The 24,720-nt window shown below is 50.2% G+C and overlaps 1 protein-coding gene across 2 annotated transcripts in view; it reads left to right on the top strand.

Annotated features, from left to right (window-relative positions):
• The window catches only part of LOC130402642 (membrane-associated guanylate kinase, WW and PDZ domain-containing protein 1-like), a 101,421-nt gene that overhangs the window by 75,116 nt on the left and 1,585 nt on the right, over positions 1-24,720 (top strand). Inside the window, exons 13-22 of one of the 2 annotated variants that reach the window (XM_056606893.1) lie at positions 6,642-6,673; positions 7,175-7,222; positions 9,688-9,937; positions 13,066-13,157; positions 14,192-14,384; positions 15,802-16,254; positions 18,450-18,653; positions 21,651-21,738; positions 22,234-22,306; positions 23,598-23,741. In XM_056606893.1, coding sequence (XP_056462868.1) covers positions 6,642-6,673; positions 7,175-7,222; positions 9,688-9,937; positions 13,066-13,157; positions 14,192-14,384; positions 15,802-16,254; positions 18,450-18,653; positions 21,651-21,738; positions 22,234-22,306; positions 23,598-23,741 — 1,577 coding nt within the window. Of the gene's footprint in view, positions 1-6,641; positions 6,674-7,174; positions 7,223-9,687; positions 9,938-13,065; positions 13,158-14,191; positions 14,385-15,801; positions 16,255-18,449; positions 18,654-21,650; positions 21,739-22,233; positions 22,307-23,594; positions 23,742-24,720 lie in introns of both variants that reach the window. The other variant, XM_056606892.1, reaches the window with a different exon arrangement.

Here is a 24,720-nt window from a genome sequence, read left to right as displayed (position 1 = left end):
GCATTTTGCTCTATTACATTTTTTTCGGAAATGTCCTAGTTGTTTATTTGATAACCCCTATGTGTAATCCTAGCATTTTATATTTCGAAGGAGACCACATTCTGGCCTGTCTTGTCTAAAAGGATAGACAATGTCAGGAAAAAAGGTCTGGCAATTTGGCAGCGTCTAAACCATTAAAGATGATTAAAAAAAGTAAATTGCAAACTGAGTCAACAGCAGCTGTCATGGCATGCCCCACGCGAGGGTGAAAATGGTTCTCTCTGTCGGTAGGGCACTTTCGCTGTTCTGCTAAATTGAGTGGTGCCACATTTGCTCTATATGCTGAAACTCATCATTTACATGTACTTAACTTTTTAAATCAGTCAAATGCTTCTACAATCTCTTGATTGATGCAGGTTTTTTGTCATGAACGGATGTGAATACCGCGTGTGATCAGAACGAATCGAGCTGCGTCGGCTGGAATACATTTATATTAATATATATTATGTTAGCCTACTAGGCTAATATTACCATGTATGTTCTGCCAAATTGAATGCAGATGCTCACCTTAATGGACGTGCACATTGTCATTATACTGTCAAAAAGACTGTTGGGAGAGTCGTGTAGCGGAAGTGCTGCAATCTCATGATGGTGTTGGATTTGGGATCACATTCAAGCATTTACTTTAATCCATGCAAAAACCTATAAAATGCATTGATATACTGTATATTTGACGTCATTGACCAGAAATAATGAAACAGCCTTATTTGCACTATCCCTTTTCACTGGATAGACAGATAGCATGGTCCACATGAAGGGGTTCTGATCACGGCGGTGTGCGTGTCTGATGAGACAGGTATCCTAGGCAATGGACGAGTTGTTGCAGTCAAGAGACCTTCAAAGCTCCCAACACGCTGTGTGATGCGAGTAATTGGTCCGTATTAGCTGCCAGGCTGGCCTTGGCTAACGTTGCGGCTTTTAAACTCCAGCCATGTGTGCGCATGCATGTCTGTGAACACATGCATGCAAGTGTGTGGCACGTGCTTGAGTGTGTGCGGTTGCAGTTTGTTCAAGCCCAACTCGTCCTGATTGGCAGGGGTGTTTGCGGCAAGTCACATGATATTTTTTGTACTTGGCAGTCTTGTCGTCCGTGTCTCTCTCGGTCTCTCTCCCCCTTCTGCTCCCCTTGTATTATACTTCTGACTGCTTTTGTCACACTCTCATAATAGCATCGTCCTGACAACCGCCTCTGTTCAGGTGTGTGTCTTGGTGTGCGTGTGTGTGTGGGGTAGCAAGAGCAGGGGGTTGTGTTTGGCTCTGTGTGCCTGCCGTAGTAAGCCCGTGGTGGTAACATGCTTCATCGAGGCGTACATGTGTCAACCGCTTCTTCCGTCATGTGTCGTCTGTGTTGATTATACATTGACGCCCCCCTCCCCTCCAGACACATGCTTACCCAGCGGGAGGAGTCAGACCCCCTTTATGATGAGATGAGCCTTAGAGCTGGTGCCAGGTCTCTCTCTCTGTCTTTCTCTTTCTGTCTTTCTTTTGTCTGTGTGTCTTGTCTCTTGTGTCTTTTATATATACAGTATATATATCTATATTTATATATGTATAATATTTATACACACACAAAGAGAGGAATGTGTTCAATTACCGATCCAAGCCAGGGAGACCTTGTAATTGGTGAATGCACACACACATCAGTCGGGGGCCCGATGTGTACACACTCATTAAGAGATCCCGGGGCAGTTAGAGTACAGAAGAAAAGGTACTGTGGGCACAGGAGACTGTGTGTATTCAATCAACTTTTGAAGCCCAGTGTGGAAATGTGTAGCATGGATCCTATTAGCGCTCATCCAACCGACACAACGCCCACTGTTAATGCCAAGGCGGTGTCACTTTTGAAAAGCAAGCCTTAATAGGGTACGCATGTGACCGAAACCTCCCAGAGCACCGTCATCTCCAGCACATCGTTCTGGTGGTTTTATACAGAACATGACCAACGGGGACTCCCCGAGTCAACCAGAGGATCTTCCAACTCGGGGTATCCAGAAATAACCAGGCTCCAGAAAGTTGATTTTGTTTCCTCCTCGTGTCTCTCTCGTGGACCGCCTCTGATTTGCTGAAATAACACATTTTTGGCCCCATTTGGCATGCAGAGCGAAAATTTGAATTTCCACTCCCTTGCCTCCTTTGAGAAGGTGTAAATTCCCAGGGTCTTGGGGGATGCTTGCATCTGCTGGGCTGTCTTTCATCAGATAGAGGGTAGGAGAAGAACAGCCTCAGTCCTCTTTTGTTGTGGAATACCACAGCGCTCAATAGCCCGGTACACCAGTCCAACGCTGTCCCGAGAGGAAGAGAGTCCAGCAAAAGAGATCTCATCTCGTGGCACACTGCACAACACATTGTCCCGCCTCTCACCTGTTGTTGAGGCCGGGCCAGCTGCTGCTGCCGCTGCAGCCACCGTGAGGTAGTCAGCGCTTGGCTGCGGCCGACGCTGTTGGCTCCGAGCTCAGAGGATAACTGCAGCGCACCGAGGGCGAGGAGGACAGGGGGGGGAGGGGGGAGATGAGGGGCTGAGAAGGGGGGGGGCAGAGCTGGTGTTTGGAGGATGGAGGGAGGGGAGGGGGGATGAGGGGCTGAGAAGCGGGGGGAGGAGAGGAGGAGGAGGGGGGGGAAGAGAGGAGGGGGTGAAGGGAAAGGAGGACAGAGGCAGAGCGGGTGTTAGGAGGACGGAGGGAGGGGGGGGGGGGGAGGACGGAGGGATGTCAGAGGGATCAGAGGCAGGATGATGAAAGAGTGGTGCAGAACAACCCCCACGCCTCCACCCCCCCCCCCCCCCCCCCCCCCCCGCCCCTCATCCTTTTTCCCGTCTGTTTATCCCCTCCCCCTTCCTCCTTCTGCTCTTCCCCATCGTCTCCCCTGCCCTCCCTCTTCCTGAGTCATCAGTCACGAGCAACACTTCTTATTTCAATGAACCTGCGGACAGGCCTGGTCCTCTCTTACAGTCTGCGGGCAGGACAGCAGTCTGGGGTTAGTAGACAGACTCGTATTCCCAAGGCTTTCGTCCCCCCCGTCCCCCCGTCCCTGCCCTGTCCCTGTCCCACCTCAGCAAAGTCAACGCTTCAAAGGTTGGGGTCATGTCCCAATGGATCCATGTCAGCTTGCTGGTTACTCTTTCAGAGGCACTGACAGCTGGAAATGAATCATCGCCTTGTAGTTATATTTTAAAGCAGGGCAGGCAAAGCTTTTTGTCTCTGTCGTGTTTGTGTGACTTTGATGTTTTTTTTTTCTGTCTTAGGGGCAGTTTAAAAAATGATTTATTGTCCTCTTCCAGACTGAGGGGAGAATGCAATGTTGATCTTTTCATTTATTTTGTATTGAATTTGTGTGTGTGTGTGACCATGAGTAGGAGTGGGGAAATTCATTGCCAGGCTAGACGGCACTTATCGGCATAATGGTTGGTGTGTCGGCCAACTACCCATAAATGCCTTGTGTCAAAATGCACTCAAAGGATTGGGCTTTTTTTAAACACATCCACCAATGGCCACATGCACATTAGGACACACCCACACAAACACAGAAATATACACCGGCATCCATCCTGAAATGGATAACCTCAGATGATCCGTCACCTTGAAGGACCAAAGATTAAATCATTGCATATTTTTCTGCGGTTACTGTTTGTGTTTTGCACACACTTTGCATGGAGACATCCCGCTGACAGCACCTTCAAAGTAGCGTCTTTGGGAATATCACCACAAAGATAAGAAAATGGCTGCTCTAGACCTCCGGGCACCACTGACCAGACTCCAAAGTCAGACGCACCACCGCCCCGGGCTCCTTGCATTTATTGTTTTTCCTTTCGATGATCCACCGTCTGTTTTACAAAGGGACATCGATTCTCTCTCTCTGCCCTCGGCCCCGCCCCGAACCCCCCCATTTCACTCCCTCCCGACCGATGTGTGAGTCTTACGTCTCTGTTATCACACCATGGTTAGTTTCCATGGCGATGCACTGCGTGTATCTGCGTCTGTGAATTAGGAGCAAATGCTTCTAATTTCCTTTTTTTTTTGTGCATTTAATAATTGTTGAGCGGAAGTAATATAGAGAAGCCATTAATTGTAGGCACTGCTTGTATCCGACGGCACATTAATTATTGAGTATTACTTTGTTTTTATGAATACAGACGTGCTGCTGAAAGGTGGGGCACGGTAGGTCCCAACAGGTCAAAGCATTCCTCAACAGTTGTGCTCAAATGTCTGCGTTCAGTTCTGTGCTGCTGTGTTAACATTGGGTTGAGCCCCATTTCATGTGCGTTGTTAATGTGGGTTGTTGGTGTTATTTTGGCTGTGCACATTCCCATGGTGGGAAGGCTGAGATTAGAGCAAGACCGGAGTGAGGAATACAGCGCTTGATAAAGTCTGCCGCTCTGAGGATGACGCGCAATCGATGGCGTCTTCATTGCCAGACCGCCAGGACATTTAGCACAGGGAGAGGTTACCTTGAGTTACCAAATGTGTGTGTGTGTGCGTGCGTGCGTGCGAGAGAGTGTGGTGAGTGCGTCATCCCGGCCTTGGATCTGAAATGAAAGATTTGTATTGATTGAAAAGGTGATTCAGGTGAACGAAAGCTGGCTGGAGGGAACGAGGGGTGCGAGGAAAAGAGGGAGAGACTCCAGGCAGCAGGAGGGGATCACAGCTGTGAAGCAGCACAGATGTGTGTTAACAGCAATGACAATTTTAGTTTGATGATTGTGTGTGTGTGAGTGTGGGTTTGTGGGGGTGTGTTCCCGAAAGGATCACCCACACAACAATGCCACAGCTACCTACCCTGCAAAAAAAAGACCCACCATCAACTAATTGAGGTTAACACTCAACCGCCACGCTTTTTCTTTCTTAACATCCTGGCACGAATTGTGTTTCCCATTCTCATTTCATTTGCATAATTCCATTCAAATGTTTAGTTCACGCAGTGCCCTGGGAGGCAGAGCGGCAAGGAGGAGGAGAGGAATGAAAGAATAGGGGTTGAGAAAGGAAAGGAGGGGCACTGTGAGGATCTAGGCTACACGTTTCTATTTTAACCATCCATTAGTGAGAGAGTGTGTGTGTGTGTGTGTGTGTGTGTGTGTGTGTGTGTGTGTGTGTGTGTGTGTGTGTGTGTGTGTGTGTGTGTGTGTGTGTGTGTGTGAGTGCGCGTGCTCGGAAAATCCCCTGCAAAGGCCACTATCAGGGTGCGACCTAATCACTCTGGCATGTCTGTCAAAGCATCAACATCTCAATCCATGACGGCAGTGGACCAGTAGCGTGTGTGTGTGCGTGTGTGTGTGTGTGTGTGTGTGGGGGGGGGGGGCTCGCGGTTTCATGCATGTTTATCACAGAGGGAATAGAAATGGAGGAAGGGAAAGATAGAGGTAGGGATGGATGGATAGAGGGGGGGGGGGGGGGGGGGGGGGGAGCGAGGATCTGAGAGCGAAAGAGTGAGCGAGGGCGTGATAGAGAGAGGGGGAGAGAGAGAGAGAGGGAGGGGGAGAGCGAGGGAGGGAGAGCGAGAGAGGGAGAGCGAGGGAGGGAGAGCGAGGGAGGGAGAGGGAGGGAGAGAGAGAGAGAGAGAGAGAGAGAGAGAGAGAGGGAGAGAGAGCGAGGGAGAGAGAGAGCGAGGGAGGGAGGGATGGAGGAGGCAGAGAGTTAGAGCGAGTAAGAAAGCTGGTAGTGGGGGAAAAAAAAAGGAAAAGGCGGCAGACGAGGGAGCAAGCGGAAGGACGCGCAGAGCCTCCAGATGCTGGAGCCCACGACAGCGGAGCGCCGTGCACCGCGGACACAGGAAGATGGTCTCAGTAAGGGGGGAACTGACCGTTGCCTATAATTTAATGTTCAGTATCCTGGACTCCTTCTCCATGGGTAATGCTACGGCCAGGAGCTCCAGCGCTCGGCTCTCTCTCTCTTGCTGTCTCCCCGTCTCCCGCTATTTCTCCTTCCCCCCCCCCCCCCCCCCCCCATCTCTCTCTATCTCACACGCTCTCTCTCTCTCTCTCTCTCTGTCTCTATCTCTCCCCCACTATCGCAGGCTACTACTTTCCCTCCACTTCTGTGCTTTTCCTCTTGTTTACGGCCGCATGGGATTCTTTATTTTCCTTATTTGGATTCTTTGCTCAGCCCTTGCGTTCCGGCTGACGCAAGCACGCGCACGCACACAAACACACAAACACACGCACACTGCACAGAAACACATACACACAGAGCTAGGTTGGCGGGGTAAGTTCCCTAGCGATCGCAGGGGATACACCCGCCGTCCTCTACAGCTGCAGCAGCAGCCCAGCCTAGCGATGGCTACGCCACTAATGCGGATAGATTGCGATGCTTTCCTCGCGAGCCGCGCAGCGCTTTGGACGAGCAAGCACAGGAACCAAGCAGGGAGTGAGAGGAGTGGCGAGATAGAGAGAGGAGAAGAGCGATAGGGAGAGGAGGAGGGGAGGAGGCAGAGGCGAGAGCTCGATGAGAGCAGGCTTCCGTCATCGTTTTGGAGTCCTTTTTTAAAAAATCTGTGCTCCCCATTGTTTGTCTGCTGCTGGGGAAAGTGGAGTTATCCACATTTGGTTGTAACCACTTTCTTTGTCCCTTTTTTTTCTTTGTCTCTTTTTTCTTCTTCTTCCCGCTTCCCAGGGGTGGCGCCTGCAAAGAAGAGCCCGAAACTGGTAAGAAAGAACTCTTTGTCTTTATGTTACATAATAGGACCCACGCAACCTTTTGAATCTCTCTGTGCATCACTCATTGTCTCCTGTGGATGCCATCCATCCACCGATCACCAATCAATGTTATGCCCCGTGTCGTCCGTCCGTCCGTTCCCCCCCCCCCCCATCCCCAAACCTTTCCCCTGCCTTCTGTCTGTTGCTCTTGTTGTGTTTCCCCGTGCGGCTGCATGGGCTGCTGTGCGGGGGTGGATCCCCCCAGCCCGCCCACAGCCTCCCCCCCCCCCCCCCCCCCCACACCCATACCCCCTATCCCATCCCTTGGTGTGTGAGGGAGAGGGAGGGAGGGGAGGAGGAGGGGGGGGGGGGGAAGCTTACCTTTTGAAGCCATCGCTAGCTTACTGACACTGTGCTGAGCTAGCAGCCCTGGGGAGAGGGTCTCTCCTCCAGCGAAGAGGGAGATGATGGTTGTGTTGAATTCATGTAATTGCTCATTATGTTTTCCAGGGCTATTATGAGGATCTGGCTCCTCCATACGGAGATTACACACGCAGGGTATGTGATGATGGACAGGGGTGTTTTGGCCCTGATGGTGGTGGGTAGATTTGGTGGTGCTAGACGATAACGGTGGAAGGGTTTGCAGTGTATAGATTACTTAAGGTGATGGTGGTTTTCTTGACCTTTTCCCTCCCGCTTTTTGCTCGTTTTTCAATACAGGACAGTATAATCCTGTACAAGTTTATTAGGCTGCTTGATATGGTGCTGTGTAGATGTTGCTTTTTTGTACACAGCAGCAAAATTGCCTGGCTGGGGGTGGATTGGATTTTCAACCTGCCCCTGTGCTGGCGGAGAATGATGGGCAATGATTAAAGCTGGAATGACAGGCTCGGAGTGAGACGGACAGAGAAAGAGCTGGGGGGGAGGCAGGCAGTGGAGGAGGAAGAGGGTGTTCTATAGGTCTACTGGTGGCCTGAATGGGACATGGCTCTGGGCTGTGCTCTGAGAACTTCATTTTAATTCTCCCCTCTCTCTCTCGCTCTCTCTCTCTCTCTCTCTCTCTCTCTTGTTCTCTCTCTCTCTCTGTCTCTCTCTCTCTCTCTCTCTCTCTCTCTCTCTCTCTCTCTCTCTCTCTCTCTCTCTCTCTCTCTCTCTCTCTCTCTCCATTGTTTCCTTAACAAGTTATTGGAGCAGGAGAAACCAATGCGCCGGCCAGGCCCTGCGGACACATAATGAGTAGTAGTGGAAGGTCAAAAGCACACAGTGAGAACGTCCTCAAAGGCTCGTCTGCTGTGTTTAATGAGGGCGGGAGTTCCACTAGATACACCACAACTCTCCAACCACTTTGCTGATTGGATGCATTCCTTACATTTTTTTTTAATAATAATAAAAAGCAATTGAAACGGTGAAATCCCAAAGGTACTGAAGTGAGGAGTGGTGCTGTCCGCCCTCATCCTTGAGGTTTGACCTTCCCTTCGTATGATTGAACGCCCCACGGTGTGTGACTCACTTTATGGCTATTGATTTTATTTGAAACAGCAGCAGAGGAGATTACGTTCAAAGCCGTACTTTTGATGCCGTTTTGCATTTATAAACAGGCAGTCTGAAATATTGTCACGTTAACGGAAATGTCAGGCGAGGGTTCACGTGGTACAAGCGATGAGGTACATTATCATGGACGGTGGTGTTGCGGACAGGCAGATCCAGGTCATAATTACTGTGGATTTATTGAAGACACAGCAGCTGCACTTTGAAGGCGAAATGCTTTGATATTAAAGTCCCCGCCCCTCCTCCAATCTCCACTGTTGTATCGCCTTGCCGCCGTTGCCTGTGGTTCCTCTCCATCCAGGTCGTTGTTCTGCCTTGGCAGTTGTAGAGTTTGGAATCAATTACAGCTAGCACACACTCCTCCTCAGCCTTGTCACCGAGAAGAATTGTTAGCAATTAACTTACCATGAGCACTTGTTGGTGTCATGGTAATTAGCTAATTCTAACGATGTGACAAGGCTCAGGGATTCAGGGTTGTAGTCGACAGCTTTGACAGTAGGTTCGGTTAACAGCCCTGTAATAATAATAATAATGCATTGAATTTATATAGCGCTTTTTCCTAGACACTCAAAGACGCTTTACATTGAAGGGGGGGACCTCACTCACCACCACCAGTGTACACTGCTAAGGCGCCGGGAACAACTGACTCCCCTGCTAAACTCCTGCCTAAGGAGCCATATTATTTGATGGTGGCCACTGGAAATTGATGAGGGGTTTTAAATTTCTGCCTTCATCAGTGCAATTTGGTGTGTGTGTGTGTGTGTGTGTGTGTGTGTGTGTGTGTGTGTGTGTGTGTGTGTGTGTGTGTGTGTGTGTGTGTGTGTGTGTGTGTGTGTGTGTGTGTGTGTGTGTGTGTGTGTGTGTGTGTGCGCGCTCACTTGGGATGAGCCAGCAAGTGTAGTTAATGCAACCGGTCATGCTCACACATTCCACTCTATTAAGCCAGAGGGACTAGACAATGTATCCACATCATTCAAAGTGGGCTCCTTCCTTTTATTCCCCCTTTGCGAGCTGAATGACTTAATCATGAGACACCACTGTGCGTTCTCTTTACCCCATTTCAGGGGGAACAGTCTAAAGAAAAAATAAAGATTCTTTGTGTTACATAAGAGAGTGCCTTTCTGTAGTTGACAACACCAGCCAACATTAGAGCCTCTTTCAGAAATCTGTTTCTGGTCTGCTGTCTACAGACCACAGGTCTCCATGGAGACATGGAGATCTGTGGTCCTGGAACCTGTTTAACTCTCGTCCTAAATCTCCCGTCCCAGCGCGTCCGAAAGCCTCTCATCCCGTCTCTTCCTCTTTCCTTGAGGAACCATAACCCCGTCTTTCTCTGAGGACATACACTACGCATCCTCACGTCTACCGTTCCCCTCCATCTTCCCCGTTTGGCATCCGTCATTCGTTCATCCCTTCGTGCGGACACCCATGCTATTGACCCTTAACCGCCTCTCTCCATCCCTCCCCCCCCACAGCAGTTGTCGAGGAAGGACAGTCAGAGCAGCTCCCAGCACAGCGTCTCCAGCCAGAGGAGCGTTCACACGCAGGACTCCCCGCTGCACTCCTCGCTGGCCGCCCCGCTCAGCGAGAGCTCCGCCCCCCCGGCCCCGTCCCAGCCGCTGCCGGGCCTGCCCGCGCAGGACAGCCCCGCCGACGACCCCTCCCAAAGGAAACCCGACCCCTTCAAAATCTGGGCCAAGTCCAGAGTCATGTATGAAAGTAGGCGTAAGTATTATTGTTTTGGTGGAGGCATGGTACCTGGTGGAGGCGTACAGGCATGGTACCCTGGTGGAGGCATGGTACCTGGTGGAGGCGTACAGGCATGATACCCTGGTGGAGGCATGGTACCTGGTGGAGGCGTACAGGCATGGTACCCTGGTGGAGGCATAGAGGCATGGTACCTGGTGAAAGCATGGTACCCTGGTGGAGGCGTAAAGGCATTATACCCTGGTTGAGGCATGGTACCTGATGGAGGCGTGGTACCCTGGTTGAGGCATGGTACCCTGGTGGAGGCATGGTACTCTGGTAGAGGCATGGTACCCTGGTGGAGGCATGGTACTCTGGTGGAGACAGGGTACCCTGGTGGAGGCATGGTACCCTGGTGGAGGCATGGTACTCTGGTGGGGGCATGGTACTCTGGTGGGGGCATGGTACCCTGGTGGAGGGAATTATGATTTGAGCCAAGAACACACAATGGTTCCCAGTCCTCTGTTCCACGTTTTTATAAATATACTAGCACATAACAGCATTGAAATGCTGACTTCTGTGGGTAGCCCCGTCCGTTTGTAACCCAGTGCAGAACCCTAGAGAATCTCACTGTAAGACAATAGCGCTCGGTCTACTTCCGGAGACTTTCCTTATTATTAAGTGGGGGGAAAAACTGCATTTCTCTGCTGTGTTCTACATTACATCAAATACCTTGCATCGGTTCGAGATGGCAATTTGGCCCAATTACCAGCCTTGACCCCATTAACACACTCTTGCACCGCTCTGCCCTTTGGAGGCGCATCTTCTGATGAACGGTTGTGTAATTAGCAGCAGTGGTGGAGTGGATGTCAGCAGATTTCTCCCCCCCCCCCCCCCCCCCCCCGCCCCTCAACCCCCTGCATGAGCCACGCTGAAGCAGGGAAGCCTAGCATCCCAATTAAGACCATAAGCTGCTCTCCAGTCCATGGCTCGGTGGAGCAGATCAAAATACAATGGATAATAAGTCAAATGAGAGTTGGAAAGTCCCAATAACCTACAGCATCTCATCACTGCCCCGCTTTCGCTCTTCCATTGTTTGGCTTCCTAAGACGAGAGGTCAGGATAAGGACAGAGTGTGGGCTGGCTAATGGGCTTATGGTAAAAGATTAAAAATATTTGAAAAGAAGGAAGGCAGTGCTCATCAAGGCTTGCCTTCACTCAGGGCCACATCTCTTATCGGTGACTTTTAACCGGAGCTTAACCTGGCCTGCCTGAAATCCATAGAATTAGGAAGGCATGGTTTCAGTCAGTGGACGAGTTATTGACGAGATGGTGGGAACAAGGGATTAGTTGAAAATGAAGAGATGAAGATGGACAGAACAAGACAATAATGTATTGGCAAGTACCTTCTGATACTGTGTTCAGCTGTCCTCCAAGAAGCCTGGCGGGTAGAGACCTTGGCTACAGCCAGGATATTAGTCAGCACATGGCCATGGCTGTGAAGGCGGATTCAGGAGAAAAAATCTGAGATCAAGGACTGCATTTTTTGGAGACCTTTTCGCCTCTAAAGTATTTTTAAGAAAATGAAACACGTATTTAAAATTGCAGCAAAAGATTGGAAAAGCTGTCAGACTTGCTTTTGTTTGATTGGGCATCGTCTTTTTGTCAGAAGGCTTTGGTGCTTCGACGCTGGGTTCAGATTTGATACATTTGCTTGAAATTGAAATTCATCAGGCCTTGTATGTTTTAGTAGTCACCACAGCCGCCCGAGGTAGACCTGGAGCCAGTCGTTAAGTTATTAATGGGTTCATGCCCAGTCCTTCTTCCTGCACCCATCATTGCTAATGGACACGGCCATAGCACCGCCCTCTCCTCTCCATCACTCTTTACAGGGACAGATTGCCACAGTTAGCCTTTGACTCTGCCTCCACCCGTTTCACCCCTAGCTATGTACTGATGGGTCGAGAAAGATGGGGTCCACAGGGTCTTCAAGCGTTCACTGAAGCAACAGCTTGGCAGCAGGCTGTTTTTCTTTACCCTTCCTTCTGCTCACCTTCTGGGTGTTTGTGGCCCGCCGTCCCTTCGCGGCTCCACAGGATACCGGTTCAAAAGGGCGTTTACCGTATCCAGGGTTGCAGGCTTGTTTATTTTCGGCCACTACGGCTGGGACACGACCATCCAGATGCAGGCAACCGTGCATAAGGATGGTCACGATGCTGCCGGCTCTTTCATGCAAGGCGTATGTATCATGTATATGGTCAAACACAATCTATCACCTGGATAAGCCACGGTATTCCCCCTGGTTCCCCGTATCCCAGTAAAAGCCCCTCCCGGAGGACCTCTCTTACCTCCAGTGTAAGACAGAGCGAGAGCTGTCACTCACACCATATGAATGGCCAACCGACCTCGGACCCACAGACCTACGACCCTGTGGACGGTGAATCAGGCACGGCAGAGGTCCCTCCGTTCAATAATACATGGACAATTCTCATGTTGGCTCTCTGGTACTTGCCGGTTGGAATGGCATTTGTACTGAGAAGGGGGGTGGAGAATGAAGTTCAGAGTAAATACGCCAATTCATGAAAAGCAGGCCACGGAGAAGTCTCTGGGATTATTCATGTCCTTTCTCCATGATGGCCTGTTTCCCAGAGAGTGGAGCGATGGCTTGAGTGGGGGAGTGGAAAGGCTTTTGCTGTTTCGGGCTCCAGATGGGCTGCTAAATGTGAGACGGATAGACTGTCAGCTGCTTTCCAAAGTTTTGCTCTGTACCTGGGAATATAGATTTTTTTTATGGGTGTTTTTTCTTTGGCTTTGTGTCTGAGAATAGACGTGTTTGGGTCTTCTGATGGATGTCATTTTTGTTCTGTTGGAAGCTTGTTTTGAGCAATGCTCTTCATCGTCGTTTTTCCTAGAACAGTTGATGTGAGGTGTTTTGACAGTTTGTATGAAAAAACGTTTGAATTGACTTCAGTACAGAGGATTGAACCAGTACAAGACGTTAGTACAACTCTTGTTGCGAGTAGATTTTGTTCCACCACTAAGAGCCTCCCAAGTTTTTGATACAGTGCACTTCTTTGCGGGCTGATCATTGGGTTGGCCGTCAGGTGTAATGTTATGCTGTATTCAGCCTGTTAGGCTAATTATGATTGTTTTATCCTTTGTTGCAGTTCCAGACTTCCAGGAGCAAGATATATTCCTGTGGAGGAAGGACACTGGATTCGGTTTCAGGATCCTGGGAGGGAACGAGGCAGGAGAGCCGGTATGTCTGTCTATTTATCACAATTTTCCTTCCTTTTTTGGTGCCATCCTCCAACGGAGTTACTTGGACACCATGCTGCCCCTCGAGTCACGATGACTTAGGTAAAAACAGCCAAGAATATGCAAATTAATGTTGATAATCTGGTGGGCGAATGTGTAGGCCTACTCATTCAAACAGCCAGCCTAATTGGAGTCCACTGGGTTATTAAAAGTGTTTCCACGCTTCACAACGTCCACAACCAGCTAGTGCTAAGCTCATTGCTTTGCTTGTTGGGCTCCATTTTTATCTTGCAGAGATTTCAACAAAGCTTCCTGCTTTTGATCCGGCTGCGCTAACTTCAATCAGCCTCAACATTGAATAAATAATCACCCTGTTGAACGCTGAACGGGCTTGGCTTATTTTGATTTTCCTTCTTTTGCAAAGAAAGTCGTTTGTTGTTTTACACTTGTCCGCACCTCTCAATTAAAAGCGGAAGCTAATGAATCATGAGCTTGGGGGGTCAGCCAGCAACCTAGGTTGCGATTACACTGCGCCAGAAGTGCACGCACATGCATCCACACACACACACACACACAGAAGCACACAAACACACAAACGCACACCAACTTTGTGGCAGATGTAAACACTAAGCTTTTGCCATGACTGGGAGAAGAAAATATCCTGATGGAGACAGAAGATGCAGGCTGCTTAATTACCAGATGTATTTAATCTATATCACATAACATCTATTTTTCAAGCCATCCCTCTCCCACTCAAAGCTATTACAAATATGCTTCGGGGCTCAAACATTTTTTATCTATCCTCTATTGTTCAAAAGATACACAAAAATATCCAATTTAGCTCCTTTAGCGTAACTTCCAACAAGCTTGTTGGTATGTGCCATAAAAGCCAAGGATCTTCCTCACAATCAATTCTGACTTCTGGGGTGATTTCTAATTTTCCTATTAAAAGCAATCCGCTCAGAGTCCCCGATCCTTCTCTCTGGTTTACTTTGGTGTACCTGTACCCCCCCCACCCTTTCCCCCCCTGCCCAGATCTATATCGGCCACATAGTGAAGTACGGAGCGGCGGACGAGGACGGCCGCCTGCGCTCGGGCGATGAGCTGATCTGCGTGGACGGCACGGCGGTGGTGGGCAAGTCCCACCAGCTGGTGGTGCAGCTGATGCAGCAGGCGGCCAAGCAGGGCCACGTCAACCTCACCGTGAGGCGCAAGACCAGCTACGCCGGTAACCACAGAGACAACCGGGGGGGGGCGGGGTTTGGTCCCCAAAATCCCCTTTTTTGATCTGTACCCGAAGGCTTGATGTTGATGTATGCAGGGGTTCTATGCTGTTTAGGAGCACACGCACACACACCCACACAGGTTTTTTCACGACAAACATAGTACTCAAAACTTTAAGTTTTGAGGATTTGGATGACTCATCTAGTCTGGTGTTTGAAAGCATACAGTCTAGAATCAGGAGATGGCTATAAAACAGTACAGAGCCAATGCCCCCCCCGTCTGTATTTATACTGATGTAACACCCAGCTCTATTATGGGGCGACATCAAAATGAGATGGCTTGGAACCCCCTGCCTGTTGTTTTCATTTATTTTTGAGGCCCTCTCCTGATGTTCTATATTTCCCGCTCCCGTCTGTGTTGTTTTGATGCATTTTAATGGCTGCCGTCTACAACCCAAAGAAATGGATAGTAGAGCGGCCATAAAGCATAAACAACAGGTTCCTGCAGGTCTCTTAAATCCTAAGCAGTCCTTGATAAACTGCCACAGGCTGGGAGTATTTCAGCCTGGCACGGATCACCTTTTTATACCGGTGCCCCACGGTGTATTCCCAGTCCCTGCCTCCTCCCCTTAATGAGTCGGACAGAAGGTCGTCTGAGGCTGCCGTTTCCGGGCAGCCTTGTGTGTTGTACTGCATCACCCCCACACAGACATTTGTCTTCATCACAATGCTTTCGAGTGCACTGCCAGCGAGTGACCAGGGTCAAATTACCTGTTAAATCGTAATCAGTAATGGCAGCAACCAGGCTGGACCCTTTGAACCGGTAAAGCATCTCTCTCTCTCTCTCTGGATCTCTCTCTCTGGATCCTTCTTTCTGGATCTCTCTCCCCCTCTAAATCACACTGCACCGTACTTTCGTCCTTGGCAGGATGCATAGTGGACAACGTATGCATGAGTAGAATGGAGACGGATTGGACGTTGAAGTCAGCGCACCAGTGTCCGATGCGACAACCTAAAGCTATTCTCCTCACATAGCCTAAAAGTAAATGAACTATCCAGAAATCTCATGGAAAAAAAAACACCACCTAGCTCCTTCTCTGATTCCCCCTGTGTGAAGTCACATCCAGCGCTCTGTTGCGGCACAATCACATCCAAGCCCCCAGTTCTCTTCTCCCCTTCTCTCCTTTTATCTGCACACTGCAGTGGGAAGAGGAGTGCCTGTTACGTGAGCCATGTTTTTGTCTGCCGCTGACTCCCACAGCCAACGTTTGCATCTCACACCTTTTTAATTAATTCATGTTCTTCTACCGCCTTCCTCTTTTGCCTCCATCCGTTCCATTCATTAACGTGTACGTGTAAACCGTCGTCGTTGTTCCCTGCTTGACCTCGCGGGGGGGAACCCCGTCTGCTCTCCTCCTGCAGTCAAGGCCGAGGGAGACGTCCCGCCATCGCCGGCCTCCTCGCACCACAGCAGCACGCAGGCGCTCAGTCTCACCGAGGAGATGGGCAAGCGAACGCCGCAAGGCAGCCAGAACTCCCTCAACACCGTCAGCTCCGGCAGCGGCTCCACCTCGGGCATCGGGAGTGGCGGCGGGGGTGGCGGCGGCGGTGGCGGGGGCGGTGGCGGCGGCGGCGGAGGTTTAGGCAGCACTATGGCACCTCTGACGGTCTCCTCGTCGGGTCCTCCTCCACCGCCTCCTCCTCCGGTCGTCTCCTCCACCCAGCAGCCCCACAACAACGCGGCGCCCGGCCCCGCCGCCCCCTCCTCCTCCACCCTGCACCCCTACGACGTGGAGATCCGCCGCGGCGAGAACGAGGGCTTCGGCTTCGTCATCGTCTCCTCCGTGTCGCGGCCCGAGGCCGGCACCACCTTCGGTAAGACGAAGCGCTCGCTGGGCGTTGTGTTTTCAGTGGGGGGGGTTTGTTCATCGTTGTGCCACATTGTGATGTTATTATGTCGTTATGTTTGCTTTGGTTGTTGATGATTCACGCCCAGACGTGTGTCCACAACACACGCTCATCGCTAAAGTACACGCACATCGCGATTAAAAAAACAAGACAAGCAAACAAGCTCGGTGGCTCTCTGCTCCCCCCTCGGGACTCTGCATCTGTCCTCACCTGCTTTGTGTTCGCATGACGTCTCTGTGGCGCTCGCTCGCTTGACAACCACTGAGACAACCGGTGAACCTGAGCTATTTACAGTCTCTCCTCAGATCAATATCGTCTCTTCTTCAAAACAGTGCTTCATCTTTTTCTGTGCTATTTTCTTCTGCGACTGTCAAACCCCAAAACGTTTGGATCTCCTTTTTTGCTCCTGTGTGCTGCGCATAATGCTTCTTACCGAGGACAATTAACATGATTCTTGTTTAATGCTCCGAGCCAGCAGCACTGTCAACGCTGTCTTAAGTGACTCCTGCTAAGCACCTTAAAGCTAATGACCTGAATGGCGGCGCTAGATTAACAGAGGAACCTGTCTGCAGAATTGCATTGGAGTCGAGAGTACGGGACTACAATAGAGAACCTCATAATTTGCTCCACATCCTCTTCCAACAAGTTTTACCCAGTTGAGCACTTATTCAAAAGGTGTGAATCATCTCTCCTGTGGAGTCAATGTTCAGGGATAGCTTTTCAAAAGTACATTCATTTCTCAGATTCGCCTGCGTATACACAGTACCCCCCTCCTTTTTTTGTAGACCAATTTGTAAAAACAACAAAGTACATGTTCCTGTGTACATACTATTAGTGCTTTTATTCCCTGCAGTGTGTTAGCTAGCGATGGTGCCTTATTTAGTGTGGATCCGTGCAGCTTGTGGAGTCTGTAATGGGGTTCTCTCTGGGAGTGCTGCTGCGGTTGGCTCACTGATCAGCTGATTTGAAATGCTCAAGGTAGAAAATAATGTGGAAGTCCGTCCGTATGGTCGGTCTGGCCAGGCGGCCAGCTAGATCAAGACAGAGAGGGAGAAACGGAGGGACAGGAAGAAAATCAGAGAGCAAGAGAAGGAATAGAACTTTGAACCTCAGAGTTTCATGTGTTGGAGGGGGGGGGGGGGGGGGGGGGGGGGGGGGGGGGGGGAGAAGCTAGTGCCCATCTCTGCAGCTGCTTATTTGAAAAGTACCTCCTCCTCCGTGCCTCACTTTCCCTCATCTTTCTTTCATTTCCTCTCCCTTCCTCACAGCCCGTCAGGCCCAGCTCCTATAGAGGGCAGACAAGTGGAGAGGTTCTGGATGAGGCGGCTGTGTGTAGCACATAAAAAGGAGTAGGATGTAAGAATTTAGCAGAATATGACATGGAAAAGGGCAGAGACTGGGAGCGAATGAAAGGAGTGTGTGTATCTGTGCTCTATTTCTCTCTTTTAATGACTGAAGACAGACAAACAGGAAGAGGAGGATGATGGGGGTGAGGGTGGGTCTAGGGGATACGGGGGGGGGGGGGGGGGGAGTGGCCGCGGGCTGCTGGTTGGGATGCCACGCTGATGTGCACGTTCCTTGTCTCCAAAGTTTGCACAGGTGTCTGTATTAGTGAGTGTCTTCCCGGGTTTGTTCTCATTACCAGCGTGCTGCTGCAGGCGCCGTCTTATACAAATAGAACCACGATACCCCCGCCCGGGCGGAGAGCTGCCCGTGGAAACTCTAGAGTTGATAGCAGAGGAAAGACGGGGGCCAGAGGGCGGACGGGAACACTACATCAAAGAGAAAAAAACATATTTGACCGAGTTCAGCTACATTTCTTTTTTTCCCCCTGAACTGATTCACTTGAGAAGTTGATTTACGACGAGCGTCGGCAGGAACGGGGAGATAAAAACAAAACCCTGACGCATTAATAACCATTTTGCCGGAACCTCGGAGTGCCTTCTCTCTGTGCGACCCCTCGGTCTTTGTTTCTCAACAAGCTCTGGGCTTCGGTGAATTAACCCCTAAACTTGCCTCCTTATCTCTCTTCTCCCTTGCCCTTCTCTCTCCTTTGCATCTTTCCCTTTTTTTGTTCTTCTATCTCACTGCACACACGCTGCACACGCACACACATACACACTCACACACACACACACACTGTTCACGGCGGGTGACCATAGCTGGCAATGCATGTGTGGCCATGCCCCACAAAATAGGGCGCATCATCGAGGGCAGCCCGGCGGACCGCTGTGGGAAGCTGAAGGTGGGCGACCGCATCCTGGCCGTCAACAACTGCTCCATCACCAACAAGTCCCACTCGGACATCGTCAACCTCATCAAGGAGGCCGGCAACACCGTCACCCTGCGCATCATACCCGGAGACGGTCAGTGTGAAGCCGGGCCGGAGGGTGGGTGGATGGGTGGGTGGGTGTGTGTGTGTGGGAATATATATATGTGGGTGTGTGTTCATTTATGTGTGTCTGTGTCATGTATATGTTAATGTATGTATTTGTGTGCGTATGACAATCCGAAAATGTTTAGTATTATTTGTCGATGAGCTAATCTCCCCCCATCCCCCCCAGAATGTAATCACAGTTAGCCTAGCTGTTGAGAGAGCCTCCCAGGCCAGTCATTCATCCCCCCTAAGCAGTGGCGGGGCTCGCTGCGGTGCCCTGTTCGCTGTGACTCAGTGTTTTTAGTGCCGTTTAGCGCGCGCTGACGCGTTTAATGATGCGTTGCGGGGACTCCAGCTCACATTAAAACAAGTGGTCTACTTCTCTGAGTCAGACTGAGACAACAATAACGTCAGCCTCGTGGAGGCAGAGGCTGATCAGAGCCGTTGTATCGAGGCAGCGGTTCAACCCTATATAGGCTGTGATGAGGAGGGTGGTGATAGTGATGATGATGGTTATGATGCTGATGAAGATGCCTTTGAGGATGATGAAGATGAGAGTGATGATGATGACGGTGATGGAGATGATGATAATGATGATGGTTATTAGGATGACGGTGTGTGACGATAATGATCAGGACCGTGATGGTGATGATGATGATGCCTTTGAGGATGATGATGATAGCGATGATGATGACGGGGAAGGAGATGAAGATAATGATGATGGTTATTAGGATGACGGTGTGTGATGATAACCATCAGGACTGTGATGGTGATGGTGATTTTCAGGGTGTGGTGGTTTTCTATTAGAACATTGTTTGTCGATGAAGTCACCCGCTCCCTATCCGTTATATAAAGCCCCCTCCGTAGAGTTCCCCTGTAGTGTTCAAAGGGGAATGGAACTCCCACGCTCTCCACAGAAGAGATGGGGGGGCTGTACCCATTCTCCTTCTTCTTCCTCTTCTTCTACTTCTTATTCCCAGCATTTGTTTTTTATGCCTCCAGCATCCCCAGAAATCTGAAACATGCAAGAGCAATTTAGATACGGTGTGTGTGTGTGTTGTGTGTAAGTGTACAAACAACAAACAATAGGAATAATGGAGAATTGTTATGGGGCCCCTTATATAAGTGTTCCCACCCCACCTTGTGTTACGTGGATATGAGACTGTTTGTTTGTTTGTGTGCGTGCGTGTGTGTGTGTGTGTGTGTGTGTGTGTGTAAGTGTAAGTATTGTGTGTGTGTCTGCGTGTGTGTGTGTTTGTTTGTGTGCACCTGTTATCAAACTGCGTGCATTTGAAAATTGGAGCTATCCTTATTTTTTGATGGCTGTTTTTCTCTGCAGCGCGGATGACAAACTGTGCGCTGATACTGTTCTGCCTGAAAAAACTCACAGCAGGAGCGATTGGGCAACAGCAGTGAGACAATAAAAGCAGTGCCCTGCGTTTTGTGTTATCTGCCAGGCAAACGGACCCGGTTTGACAAAAATACTGGCACAGAGCATGACAGCCCCGCCCTACCCCCCCCACCCCCACCACACAACAAAAATCCGATGCTTGTCTCTCTTTAGGTTTCTGGAGCTGTATCTCCCATCAATCGCGTCACGGCTGTCGTGTCTTCATACACACATGGATGAACACAATGTTTATTACTGTGTTATTTTGGAGGTCTGGAACCATATTGACCCAATAGCTTGTCCCCTCCCTCTTCCCCCTGTCGGCACACATCAGGAGGGGTTCAAGTGGCCTGCTGGGTGCTGCTGAATGAATCCACCCGCTTTAAGGGACAGCAGGGTTCACAGCAATGCATACATGAACCACGAGGCCCGCGACCAACGCTTGTTCTACTGAGACTGAGGCAATCCTACGGTGTTGATAGATGGTATCATCTCTAAGCAATGACCAAACGGGAGATTTCACCAATGCATTGAAGGAAGGAGATTTTGGAGACGAGATTACCCCCATCCCGCGCACGCACGCACACACACACAGACGCACACACACACACACACACGCACAGTCACACACGCTCGCACCCGCAGACACACACACACCCGTCCTCCTCCCTGAGTTGTCCCTGGTGCCGCTCACCTTGAAGCAGACTTGCTCTGTTTTGTGTTGGATGACGTCGGCAGAGCCTCTGGATGTGTCTGGAATTCATGAAGAGAGCCGGAGCAGACACACAGACGGGCTGAATGATGGTGTTGTGGGGGCAGAGCAGCGCTGGAACAATTAGTGGATGAATTGATCGGTTCATTGATGCGTGGATCTTTGAGAAAATGTATAGATTTTCATCTTGACAATCTATGTTTTGTTTGTCATTTATCAAATAAGAAGTACAAAGAATTTGATGCCCACGAATGCAATCATTTGGTTGTTATTTCTCTCAGATCGTTAACAGTGAGTTTGTGGGTCACATATTCGCAATGCTTTATCTATTAATCGAAGAACTTTACTCGCTAGTTGCAACCCTGCAGTATAGAGGCTTGAGAGGGGCAATCTGAGAAGTAGAGATGTATAAAGATATAGACAGGTACTCCAAGAAAAGGCGCAATGTCTGCTGATGAGCAGACGGGGAGAACTGGATAAATGGGGATTAAAGAGAACAAACGAGAGGCTGAGACTGAAAAGAATGTGTGGGTGTGGGAGTGTGTGCGTTCTTGTGCACGCGCGTGTGTGCTAAACCTTTGAGGTCTATGCCACTCCAGGTTCTGGCGTGAACCTGGAACAGCTGAAAATAAAGCTTCCACAACGCCACCCAGTGCGCTTTGGCAAATTACCCTTCACACGTTTTACATTTGGCGTTTACATTTAAACGGTAAAGCGGATGACTTACTCAGACACGAGGTTACTGGGCAGCTGGCCCAGTTTTATTCAGGGGCCTCTCTTCGTGTAACATAATCTCCTGTCCGTGTGAGTGGGTTTATGTAAGCCCTCGTGGTTGACTCCTTCCGGGTCTCATCCAACCTGTCCTCCTTGCCTCCTCCTTCCAGAATCCTCCAACGCCTCCCTGCTGACCAACGCAGAGAAAATCGCCACCATCACCACCACCCACGCCCCCCAGCAGCAGGCCGAGGCCAGGTAAAGGGGCCTTCTGGGAAACGGAGTCCTTTCAACATTAGCCCCGTCAAAGTTTCAGGACCACAATCATTTGATCTCATTATTCTTCTGTCTTTTTTTCTCCCTTTTGATAAATTTGTCGGTTCGGACAACAGCACAATGCTGGATAATCAGAATATTCTTTAGCTAGCTCAATGATAATAATCAGGTGAATGTGTTTGTTTTTGTAAATACTTTTACGTTTTTTTTGGGCATTAATGGAGATGGTAAAGAGAGATAAATGGTAAATGGACTGCATTTCTAGAGCGCTTTTCTAACCAGTGGCCACTCAAGGCGCTTGTGATAGATGTGATAGGGCCACAGGTGGGAATCAAACCTGAGTCGCATAGACCAACTGCTTAGATTGTTAGCGCATTGACAACCTGGGCCTACCAGACGTCCATAATGAGGTTCATGTTTTAATGTTGCCATACAGTATGGCCACCCATTCACCAGGCGCTTCTACATTTTCTACAGAAACACCAAACCAAAGCAGGAGTCGTATGAGTTCAAAGCCCCACAAGCACCCCCGCCCCTGCCCCCGGCACAGGTAAGGAAGCCCTTCACCCAACCAGACCCTTGTTTACCTCCATCTTCCTTTTAGCCATCCATCCATCCAGCCCGCTGTCCACCCTGTTATCAGCCTGTCGGAACCTCCATGTATCAGATCTCAACACACAGTTTTACATGTCACTCACAGACACATACAAACACAGACAGACACACAGACATACACACAAACAAAGACACACACACACACACACACACCCCTACGTCACTCAACCAGGCTGTCACTCTTCTCTCTATGAAACCCCAACCAGCCAGTCACCTATGCATCCCATTCACCTCTCTCTGTCTCGCTCTTCTCTCTCCCTCTTTCACTCTCACTCACTCTCTCAATCCCTCACACACACACACACACACACACGCGCACCACAGCTCTCAATTTATCGGTGTCCTGATGACATTTACAGCCGGCCTCTAGCCGCTAACCCTTGTCCCAGTCGTTCACCTGTCTGTCCTCCCCTACTTGCACACGATGACCAACACAATAAAAGCTATAATCTAAGCGAGTGTCCCCTCCGCCATCTGTCCTTTGAGAAAGGGTTAGGAAGCTAAAGGCTCATTAGATTTCACAGTGAGCCCCCCAGTCCGCGCGCTGCCTGCTGAATTAATGTGACGGCGTGGAGATGGCACGCACAGATAGGCTGCTCCTCCACCAGAGGAGGACCGGAGGACACGGGCGTCCACCTTCTCTGTGCCCTTGTCTTTCTCTCTCTTTCGCTCTCTCTCTCTCTCTCTCTCTCTCTCTCTCTCGGTCTGTCTCTGTCTGCCTCTGTCTGCCTCTGTCTGTCTCTGTCTGTCTCTGTCGGTCTCGGTCTCGGTCTCTCTCTCTCGCTGTCTCTGTTTCTCTCTCGCTGTCTCTGTTTCTCTCTCTCTCTCTCTCTCGCTCTCTCGCTGTCTCTCTCTCTCTCTCTCTCTCTCTCTCTCTCTCTCTCTCTCGCTGTCTCTCTCTCTCTCGCTGTCTCTATTTCTCTCGCTGTCTCTGTTTCTCTCTCTCTCTCGCTCTCACCGTGTGACATATACTGTATCCTATTAGAAATAGGCAACTCTCCTGAATTAGCCATTTACACAAACACATACATCGCTACCCCTGGGGTCGACTTCAAACTATATACACTCACACACACACACATCCACTCATAGATGATGGTGAAATCACTAAAGTGACCTTGATGCAAATTGTATTAATTCTTCTGTGTGTGTTTGCGTGTCCATCTCTGTGTGTGTGTGTGTGTGTGTGTGTGCGCGTCCGTGTGTCTGTGTGTGTGTGACAGCAGGACGGTGAGGTGTACTCGGTGGACCTGGACCGGGACAACAAGGGCTTTGGGTTCAGCCTGCGGGGCGGGAAGGAGTACAACATGGACCTGTACGTGCTGCGCCTGGCCGAGGAGGGGGCCGCCGTACGCAACGGCATGATGAGGGTACGGGGGTCCGACCCACACGCCCATAAACCATGAACACACCGCCCACAAACCACACACACACACCGCCCACAAACCACACACACACACACCGCCCACAAACCACACACACACGCCTGTTAACCACACACACACCGCCCCCAAACCACACACACACCGCCCTCTAACCACACGCCCACAAACCACACACACACCGCCGACAAATCACACGCCCGAAGACCAAACACAAACCAACCGCACCCCACGGCACTCGGCTTATCCACTCCAACACACACACCACACACACTGTTTAGTGTGTTGGTGTGTGTGTGTGTGTTGGGATTGGGAGTGTCTTTGGACGTTTCCAAGGCCGTGAACGTTAATTGGCAGGGCCATGGGTGTGTTGAACAGTCTGCCTAGAGCCCTCTTTGGAGCGTGACCTCGTTGAGGGGCGGGGGGGGAACTCTGAGGAGGAACAAGCAGGCTGGCTTCAGGGCGGGGAGGTTATTTACGACACCCGATATGCTCCGGGTGGCTGCTCCCTGTGACTGCTTCAGCTGACTCTTAGTTTTTTCTCCTTTCCTGGTTTCTTAGCCGTGTTTGCCTCATCATCCAGCCCCTCTGGGAAGCTATTTAGACCGCGTGGCCGCACGTTTGTATCAGAAAACTGCACAGGACTGCATGTTTGTTTCTTTTTTTCTCAATAAGCGATGCAGAGGAACGAACGTTAAGCCGATCGGGCGCTGAATATAAATGTGATAGAATCAACTGGATTCAGGGTCTATATTGCCTAAGTCTCTCCTATGTCTTAATCGTTTGACAGCAGGAGGTTGTGTTCACGAGTGCAGGGGCCTCACCTGTCAAAAGACATAAAGGGACGGAGCGTACCATGTATTCCGCATCTTCTAGAGATCTGTCGGTCGGACAATGGATGAGATTGCTCTCCAAGTGGTGTTCACAGGATTGTGTTGCATAGCAGGGACCGGGGAAACGGTTGATG

This window comes from Gadus chalcogrammus, chromosome 13, assembly GCF_026213295.1.
Source record: "Gadus chalcogrammus isolate NIFS_2021 chromosome 13, NIFS_Gcha_1.0, whole genome shotgun sequence".
Taxonomy (NCBI): domain Eukaryota; kingdom Metazoa; phylum Chordata; class Actinopteri; order Gadiformes; family Gadidae; genus Gadus; species Gadus chalcogrammus.
Note: the sequence above shows the minus strand (reverse complement) of the source record. Positions and strands in the feature narration are given on the sequence as shown.